This window comes from Meleagris gallopavo, chromosome 22 (genome assembly GCF_000146605.3).
Source record: "Meleagris gallopavo isolate NT-WF06-2002-E0010 breed Aviagen turkey brand Nicholas breeding stock chromosome 22, Turkey_5.1, whole genome shotgun sequence".
Taxonomy (NCBI): domain Eukaryota; kingdom Metazoa; phylum Chordata; class Aves; order Galliformes; family Phasianidae; genus Meleagris; species Meleagris gallopavo.
Window position 1 is genome coordinate 5,602,250 of NC_015032.2, and position 10,123 is coordinate 5,612,372.

Here is a 10,123-nt window from a genome sequence, read left to right on the forward strand (position 1 = left end):
GGCTCCATCCCCGCTCTGCGGGCGCTCCGCTCCGACCTCGCCTCCCCGTACCCAGCAGCATGGCCAGCACCGTCTCAGGTAGGGCTGCTCGTTACCCTTCTTCTCTTTATATACACAGATATATATATATATATGGAGGTTTTTGGATTTTTTTTTTCCCTTCGCCCGTGCTGTTTTGGATGCATTGTTCCCCACCAGCACACACCCCCTGGTGTGAGGCAGTGGGTGCTCTTTGGATTTTAGTAGCGATCCACCCGTGATAAATGTGCCTATTTATGCTATGGCTGCTGCTGCGTTGCACCATCCGACGGTGCTGCTTGCCAATTCATGGTTATTTCTGCAGTGTGATGCAGCTTTCTTTTTATTCCCTTGAATAAACGTGCATGGGTGTAGTTGGATGCAGAGAAATGCGAAATGGCATTTCCCTACAATTCGGTTGTGTGAAGATTATAGGTTGTTTAAATGGATATTGGAAAGAAAGACGTGGAGAATTAAAAATCCCTTAAAAAAAAAATGCCTAAACCCAACCTGGGTGCGCTGCTGTGCGTTCTCCCAGCTCCCCACCCTGTGTTTCTTTCATCAGATGCTCCAGGGGAGCGGTCCTCTGATGGCGCTGGTGAAGCAGTGCTGCAGGGCAGCCCTCCTCCTTCCCTCCCTCCTCCTGCAGCAGCACTGGGGCTCTGGGTGGGCTCTGCTCCCCTGAAAATGATCCTCGTCCTTTTGAGCCGGAGAGCAGGAATTGAAATGGCTGGAGGTGGGGCGGAGGAGAAAATCCTGCATTGATACAGTGGACAGTGGGTGTGTTCAGAGGGTCTTTCTCTTTTCCCTTAAAAAAAAAAAAAATACATAGAAGTTTCTGGAGAAAATATTTACTGTTCATAAAGAGGGGCTTGGGTGGGTGAAGCTGAACCATGCAGGGCTGGGGTGTGGGACTGAATAGGAGGAGAAGGCAAAAAGGAAATGTGGGGAATGCTTTGTGCCCCCTCTGTGGCAAAGAAGCAGGCAGAAGGCAGAAGGCAGCAGGCAGCATCCCTGCCTCTTCCCCTGCCCTTTACTGGGTCCTTCTAGGCGTTCTCTGTTCTTTTCTCCTTTTAAAGGGAATGGAAAGATGGGAGGTGTTGTGGGGTGGGTGAGGTGCGGTGGGCTTTGCATGCAGCTGTAGGTGGGGAAGCAGCACATCAAAAGGTGTCTGAGTGCTTGGAAATCTTCAGCCATTGTATGCATTTGTGCAAGTGCCCCCATGTCAGAGCGTGCTGGGAGGTGCCCCCCAGCTGCTCCCACCCTATGATGGGGCTGGGGGTGTTTGCAGCTGGGAAGAGGACATGGAGCCACTTAGGGGGACACAGCAGGCTGCTTGGCCATGACACCAAGGGTGCAGCAAACCCAGCATGGGTAAGGTGCTGGATGCATCCCCTATTTGGTGCGTTCTTGCTTTCCCAGCCCCATGCCCGTGGCACATTTCACCTGCTGGAAGATGCAGTTTTACTACCAGGGCAGACTTTGGATCGTGCAGAAGTGTGTGCTTCACAAAACCATGCTTTTTGTAGCTCTCTGCAAGCAGAGAAGCGATGTCAGGGGGTTGAAATGCAGGGCTGTGGCAGGAAGAGAGCAAGGCTGAGCCTCGCCCAGCATTGCAGTGAGCAGCTTCCCACCAGCTGCTGTCTCCATAGCAGGAACAGCCTGGAAAAGCAGGAAAAAAGGCAAGCTGCTCCTTAAAATAAGGGGAAAAAAATCTTGCTTTCTCTCTTCATTATCCCCAGCCAAAACTAATCCATGCTGCAGGGAGAGCAGCTGCAATTGTCTGCAGCTGGTGCTCAGGGGCTGATTCCCCCCGGGAAGATTTTCTTGGGTTTGTTCAAACAAATTGCTGGAATGGTAAGAAACAGGGCTCGCTTCCCCCCGGTCCAGCACTCAGCACTGCCTTCCACCTTCATTTTTTGCTGGCCAGGGTTGTGCCTGCTAGTGCAGAAGCTGAGGGAGCAGCAGCACATGCTCAGTGCAGGTTCAGCTGCAGTGCTGCAGGGCCGGAGCCCCACACACCCTCCTGCAGCAGCTGGACAAAGCTTTGTGCTTCCTGCAGCTCCTAATGGGATCCTGTGGGGCTGGAGTGGTTCCCATGGTGTGTAGGTGTCTGGGTTGAGCAGAAGCTGGGAGCACCAGCTCCCTACATAGAGATTATGAAATGATGCAGTAAGGTGGGAGCCCCATGGGCTTTTCTTGGATGCTGGTGTCTGAGAAGGAGGAGCCGAGAAGAGCTGCTGCTTGGCATTCATGGATCCTGGAGTTTTCCCATCTGCACTGAAACGTCAGAGCTCCATGGCCTGACATGGGTATGGGCTGCCCTCTTACTCCCTTTTCTGAATGGTGTTGGTGGACACCAAACAGCATTGCTCCATATCTTCCTTTCTACTATTGGTGATATTCTCTTTCTGCCACACCTCTCCATCGCAGTGTTCTCAACAAATCACTATTTATTTTCTCTCTCCATTGTTGATAGAGTGCATATGGCCTGTTTTAGACATTTATGGTACTTTCATTGGGACTTCAGTTCTGCAAGCCAAGAGAACCTCTTGCTGGCATTTCTTTTTGATTTAATTTTTTTAACTATCTCCAAGCAGAGGATCTAAATCTTTAGGTAATATATTTTCTTTCTAAAATATTTTCATTGGTGGCACCATGTTGGTACTGTATTGATCTCTCAGATATCTCAAAATTCTCCTATGCAGAAGGGACCAGAACTCTTGCTCATATCTTCAACTGTGATTTAGAAATACAAAAGAGATAGAGAGCAACCAAAGTCCATGTGTAGCACTTCGGCACATCCCAACTGGTGAAGAGTGGCCCAAGATATTTTCTAACAGCCCTTTTATTCTTTTGAAGTATCTCTACATGTTTAGTGCCATACTGCAGAATCTTGTGTTCTCTGAATGTGTTTATACAAATAATATCTCTGTATAAGGTGCCAGTACAATAATCCTCAGTTAAGGTAAAGGAAACCAAAGTCCAAAGGGACCAAATGGCTGCTTGTGGCTCAGTGTGACATGGAGCTCCTCGCTTTGTCCCATGAAGAGCTCATCCTATTCCAAGCTATTTGAAAGCAGCTTCTCTTTGTCTTATCCAAGCATGATTCTCCAAATCTGCATTTGTCCCAAACCTGCAAACACTCTGGGACAGCTGCCTCCATTTTGGCTCCTTCAACTGCTTTAGCAAGCAACCCAGTCCATGCTTTTCTACTTCCTGGTGACCATTCACTAACCCACTCAGGCTGCTGGCTCTCTGCTGCACTACTCAGACCCTTCTCCCTTGCTTAGCCAGGAGAAGGAGAGATTTCCCTTATTATTTTCCTGCAAAGCACTCCACGTGTTCAGCATTAGAGAGTGAGTGATTTGCTCATCTATTGGCAGTGCATAATGCATGTTGATGTTGCGTTACACGAGTTGCAAATGAAACCTGGAAGGGAATGAGCCAGGTAATAGGAAACCACTTCTGGGGATGGCTCAGCAGATGTCTGACAACAGGCAGAGTGATCTTCGTGTCTGTCCTCATGAGTGATTCCACATGCACCCATAGATACCACATGGGTCTCTATAGAAATGGAGATGCATCAGTCTTGTTCCTCAGGATCCCACTGCTTTCACTGGTTCTCCTTCCTCTTTTGGTTGTGTGAGCTCTCGCGCTGCTCTGGTTTGGGATACGGTGGAGCAAGAAGAAGGAAGTGAGTTCGACTGAGGCAAAGGTCTTGCCATCAGCTCGATGGCAGTGAGAGTATCTCCATCCTGTTGTACTCTCAAAGCTTATCAAAGGTTGTGGTTGCATTTGTTGTGCATGTGACGTAGCATTCTTTGTTCTGAAAGACCTGGATCACTGATCTTCTTTGCCTTCTGTTCATATTTTAGCTACATTTACAATTGGACTATTCTCTTCTTATTGTGGTATAATATTCTTCACAGACACAATTTTTTACTTTTCCAAAGTTATATTTGCAAAACAAGTAATTTTCTTCTAATAACCTTCTTTTGACCTTGCTACCAAAAACAGCACATTCAGTCTAATCCATTTTAATTCTCCGAATTCACACAAATGATTATTAATGTGCCTCTGGTTCATTATGATTTACACTGTACTGATGTTGTGCCTTACCAGCCCTGTTCTATTTTGCTGGACATCATTAAACATCTAAGAAAAGGCAGGCTAATCAGACACCCTTCAGCTTCCTTTTATCTGGTCAAGAAGCGAAGAACCAGAATTTTTGACCAATATCAGGTTGAAGATGGGGAATCCCATGGTCCAAGCACATCACCAGTGGGAGATGGTTCATGTTACTCATGCCCTGCGCCCATCCCCAGCCACTTCTCTGTTTCCTGCTCCACAGCCACTCAGGGAGTAACTGGATGGTGTCCCTGGGGCTTAACTTGAAAATAAACACTTTACATGGACAAATGCTGTGTGTAGTGCTCATGGGAAGCAGCAGGAATATGAGGATGCATTATGTACTGCACAGCACTAGAGGGAGCACAGGAAATGGGTCACTGGAGAGAGCATGTTCATTTCTTGATAGGTTGGTAGAGGCTTTGGAATCTGCCTTGTTCTCCTTGCAACAGGGAGGAAGTAGTCTTACTCGTGCAATATGGACAGTGCAGGGAAAAGTTGGATGAAACATTTTAATTAAGATTAATTCTTGAATGGTGTGTGCAGTGGAATTGAAATAGAGCAGAATCAGATGGTGCTTGTTACTGGGCATAAATATTCAGAAGTATTGCTCCTTTTTAGATAGTATTGTCATTTAATGGCTACCTGGGGTCCCATGAAACAAAAAATAAAGTTTACTCCACCTTACAGGATGCTTAAATAAGAAGTCCAGCTTTTCCAGTCTAAATGTTATTGAAATATGTAAATTTGTGCACTGGAAGGCACATGATCTTTCCTGGCAACAGCTCATTGCATGTAATACTCTCGCCAACCAGCTGTCTTGTCTTGCTTCAGGAATTATTCCCCCTGACAAAAATATGTCCTCAGAACTTTACATCTATTGCTAAATGTGAGTGCAGGCACTCCTGAGGTAAGTTGATGAGTGCAAGACTTCCAGTTGTGGTCTTTTGCCCTGGGAGCTTTAAGCATTCTCTTTTTGATGCAACTGAAATTGAAAGTCTTGCTTCAGGAGACCTTGGATTTAATCTCCTTTGACACAGTTTCTTAAACAGTGACTCAGTGGTTATGTTCCCTACTTTTATTTGCAGTGTTAGCTTCCCCAGCTGAGCAAAATGGAGCTCTCTCAAGGGATCATTCAAAAATATATTGGGAAAAAAAACCTGACACTGAATTTGAGACCATTTCCAGGGGAATTATTGTCTTGGTGGCCTGACATTGTGAGCCTATACAAATGCCCCGAGTGACAGCTGTGACTGCTCCCCTGGCTGCAGTATCTGTTTGTAAATGCTCTGTTTGGTTTTGATTAATTGAAATCATCTTTATGTGTGAGCAATTGTGAAAGAAATTTAATGGTCCAGCCTGCAAAGTTTCAATCTGCACCAATGAATAATTAAATGCCAACATAGAAAAATAACTTGCCCTAGGAGACCTTAGACTTACTTTTGTTCTGAGAGGGTTGGACAACCCTCAAGCTAAAGAGGTGAGAAACAGTGAACAGACTGATGTTCAAACCTTAGATCAGCAAAATCCCCAGCAGAATTCAGCTTCCCATCTCATTTACAGTGCCAAATCAAGCCAAACTGCATAGAACCAGGATCTCCCTCTGCTCACTGAATTTATTTTCTTGTCTTAGCCTACTGACAGCGTGTCGGGCACATGTAACGCCTATTTTTCTTAAAACTACCCGAAGATGAGGTCATTGCGATGATTCTCCCGAGGTTCTGTATTTCCCCTTTTTCACGTAGAACCCCCGGCCTTGGCGCTGCTCGGGGTGGTGCTGAAGGGACAGCTCCGCACGGGGGATCGCGGGGATGGGGGGCGGTGGTGCTGAAGGGACAGCTCTGCACGGGGCCGTGTTCTGCCCGAGGCTGGGCAGGGGGGGTTCTCGCCCCACTGCCGCCTTTCCCGTTGCTTTTCCCCGGACCAAGCTGTGCGGTTGCCATGGATTTGCATGGCAGCGAGAGCTGCCCTAATGGTGAGGCTCTTTGGCTCTTCGCCCCGCAGCACGTCGGTCTCTGGGGCTGGCAGCTCTCAGCCTTGCTCCTTCGGCCCGTGTGCCCACACGCTGCTAATTGCATCTGACGGCTGGCGCCGGGGTGCAGCTGCTGGCTCCAGCTCCGGGAGAAGGACGCAGACCACTTCCAGGGCTCATTAAAGCACTGCCACAGCTCAGTGGAGCGATGTCCTTTTGTCCTCTTCTCTCCTCTTCATTTTAATTGACAGAGAGGGACGGTCAGTTTGTGCTACAGAAGGGAAGCAGGACAGTGAAGATCCCAGTGGAATGAAGGCAGCTGCTAAGAAGTGAAATCACTACAATAGGCCTCCTGAAATGCAGGGCTGCAGCACAGACACTCATCTACACAGAGAACCACAAAATCAGAACTAGGGAGCTACTGAAGTTCAAGTAATGACATATAAAGCATTGTGGTTTATAATAAGTGCTAGGAGTTAAACTGGTGGGTCAGCAATGTGGCATATCTTCTTAATGTCTTGGTTTCACACAGGATGAGGCATAATAGTAAAGCAAGGACCTTAGTGCCCTGTGTTAAGTGATATTGTCTCTCATTGGGTCCAGGGATCCTCCTCTGGGCTCTTGGCAGCACATTATGAGATACAGTAGCTTAACTGATGCGTGCCACCCTTCTGGCACAATGCTGTTTTCCAAAGTCTTTTCCATTAAGAACAAAATTAAAGATATCCTGCTTGGATTGCTGATGTAAACTATTCCTATCTGGCATGCATTTAATAGAAGAACCAACAGGGCATTAAAATCAGCATGTGGCATGAACTGGGAAAAGTTCAATACAGATCCCTGCTACAGCACTGCAGGGATTGTTGGCTAGCCAAAGGAGCATGTTAAATAGGATGACATTTTGTAGTTGGGAGGACAAATAAGTGCTGATGTGAAGTATGCAAATAGAACCCACTTTTTTCCCCACCAGAATAGCTAAGGGAAAGCAGAGGAGAAGCTGTATGCTCTGCTGTTGTTAGGGCAGCAGCACGTGCATTTGTGATCTCTGAGGGTGCAGTGGTGCATCCTCCAGCTGTGGGAATGCTGAGCAAACTTGAGGGGTCACAGTGACAGAACTTGAAGGGATCGTGCATTTCCCTGTCCTTTGAAGAACGCCTCGGGACAGCATTTGCTGTGATTGCAGTCCGTTATCAACCTCTGCCTACATGAACCCACCTATGCCATTCCCTGCCTGCTCCTGCGGTGAAAGAGATACATTGGGAAGTTGGAAGTTCTCCACACAACTGACTGCAACTTTCCTCTTGATCCTGATGTCAGGAAGTTGCTGAGGGTTGAGAAATGTTGCAAGCTGTCAGTGGGCTTCTGACTCTGAAACTGTGATGGAGAAAGTGTTTGGGCAGCCATCCCTTTCTAGTTCACTACAAGGGCAGAAGCGTGTCTACTCTTTAGTGGGAAAATTTTCTTACACCTCTGCAGATGGTAAAATCCTAATGTGTATCTTCCTATGACATTCACTACACTGGCTGATAATTTAGTTTTCTCTGGTACTCCTTGGGGACACTTGGAAAACCCAAAACAGCCTGGAAATCTTCCACAGAAGCTGGTAGCTGTAAATGGTTTTCCCTGTGCCTACTTGCTTCATTTCTCCATGAAAAGGAGCTACTATTGCCATCAGACTCGTCATTGCTATTTCCTCTTTTTCAGCCTACAAGGAGAAAATGAAGGAGCTATCTCTGCTCTCCCTCATCTGCTCCTGTTTCCACACCCAGCCACATCCCAACACCATCTACCAGTATGGAGGTACGTAACTTGCTCCCACAGAAGCTGCGGAGCTGTTGACGAATGCTGTGGCTGACACTTTGCTCCCAGTGTGGGCACTTTCATCCTGGGGCAGAAATCCCCATCTCAGCCCAGGGTCCTTCTGCTAAGCCTCCTTCTCCAGTTTATACTGTGTAGACGTGACTCACATTTTCCCTGAAGGAACTGATCCCAGAGGCTGTCTAGTTCCTACTGGAGTGACATGCACTTTGTTAACAGCAGTATGGACTTTCTGTAATTATGCTGTAATTTAAATGAATTGAGCAGACTTAGAGGGGATGAAGCTGATGACTAATCAAGAAATTCTGGAAGTAGAACAAAATTATCCAGATCAAGACATGGAACTAACACCATTTTTCTTATGTGGAGAGCTCAGTGGTGCCCTCAGGTGAAGGCTCTCCTGAGTGTCACAGGTATACGGAGCTCTTGTTTGTTTTTTCCCCCCTAGATATGGAGGTGAAGCAGCTGGATAAGAGGGCATCGGGCCAGAGCTTCGAGGTGATCCTGAAGTCTCCTTCAGATTTGTCTCCTGAGAGCCCCATCCTTTCCTCCCCCCCCAAGAAGAAGGACCTGTCCCTGGAGGAGCTGCAGAGGAGGCTGGAGGCTGCAGAGGAGAGGAGGAAGGTAACACGATGCCCTTGAGCAGCAGTGGTAGACATTGCCCCAAACCCTAAAAAAATGGCTGATCAGCAGCAAACTAAAATCGAAAATGACTGCTGATGGCGTTCTTAGGTATTATTCAGCTATAGTCAGGTGAGACATGGAGAGGATGCAGTTCTGCAACCTGGTTTAGGAAAGAAATCGGTGTCCATAATTGTCCTCTGTTCCTAAAACTGCACAGCTGTATGGAGCCCTGTCTGATCCCATGTGCATGGTCAGGCCATGGGGAGTTCTTAGCAGCTGATGCAGGTATAACAGCTGGTCACATAGCCAGATCAGCCTCAAGCCTTGCTGTTATAACAGCTGCCCATGCTATTTCCCACATCACTGTGAATGCCTTCTGGAAGGAAGTGGTCAGCAAGCTCTGTGAGGTCCAGAGCAAGGCTGAGGGATGCTGTCCCATTGCCTCACCAGACCCAGGAGGCACAAGTGCTGAAGCAGCTGGCGGAGAAACGGGAGCACGAGCGGGAGGTGCTGCACAAAGCACTGGAGGAGAACAACAATTTCAGCCGCCTGGCTGAGGAGAAGCTCAACTACAAGATGGAGCTGAGCCGGGAGATCCGCGAGGCGCACCTGGCTGCCCTGAGGGAGCGGCTGCGCGAGAAGGTGAGTGGGGTGCTGACACCCATGGGTGGGTGCTGTGGGGTCTGGGGAGGCCATGGGATCGTTGGGTCATAGAATATCATGAGTTGGAGGGAACCCACAGGGACTGTGGAGTTCTGCCCTTGGTTTCACTCAGGACCTCCCAACATTCCAACTGTGTTTCTGAGACATTCTGAGAACCGTGTTGTCCAAGCGCTTCTTGAATTTGTGTCATGAGCAAGGTGGTGGATGCCCCATCCCTGGAAATGTTCATGAAGTTCAGGCTGGCTGGGGCTCTGAGCATCTGACTGAACAGTGGATGTCCCTGCCCATTGCAGGGGAGCTGGGCTAGATGGCCATTAAGTGTCCCTTCCAACTCAAATGATTCTATGATTCTATGACCACTGCCCTAGGAAACCTGTTCCATGCCCAGCTACCCTATGGTGAAGAACCCTTTCCTAACACCCAGCCTGACCTTTCCTGGCACAGCTCCATGCCATTCCCTCATCTGCAGGGCTGCAGCAGGTTGGTATTGCTGCACTCCTGCCCTGCAATGCTTTGCTTCTTGCAGGTGAATCCCCCTGTCCTCGGGGTGTGTTGGTGTGAAACTGCCCCAATAGTTTTTCTTTGGCTGGTATAAACCATGCATGTGGGACAGGAGGAAAATAGAGCAGGCAGGAGCAGACACTGTTAGCCTGTAGCTCTGTCATTGTTCACCCACAGCCCTTGGCTTGCCCTTAGGACTGACCATCTCATGTCCTCTCTCCTGTTTTTGCAGGAGCTGCACGCAGCTGAAGTCCGCAGGAACAAGGAACAGCGGGAGGAGATCTCTGGATAAAGGGCTTTTCTACACATCTAGCACCTGATTCCTGTTAACAAACCGACCAACACGTTTTATTTTGTTTGTCTAGATGCAGCGTTTGGTTCTCCATCCCCTCCCCC

At 48.1% G+C, this 10,123-nt stretch overlaps 1 protein-coding gene across 1 annotated transcript; it reads left to right on the forward strand.

The window, feature by feature from the left end:
- Nucleotides 1–6: 6 nt before the first annotated feature.
- STMN3 (stathmin 3) lies at nt 7–10,117 on the forward strand. The gene is made up of 5 exons (XM_003212073.2): nt 7–78; nt 7,826–7,921; nt 8,388–8,563; nt 9,014–9,205; nt 9,960–10,117. Exons 1-5 carry the CDS (start codon nt 60–62, stop codon nt 10,017–10,019), a joined length of 543 nt encoding a protein of 180 aa, XP_003212121.2. The 5' UTR covers nt 7–59; the 3' UTR covers nt 10,020–10,117.
- The last annotated feature ends 6 nt before the right edge of the window (nt 10,118–10,123 follow it).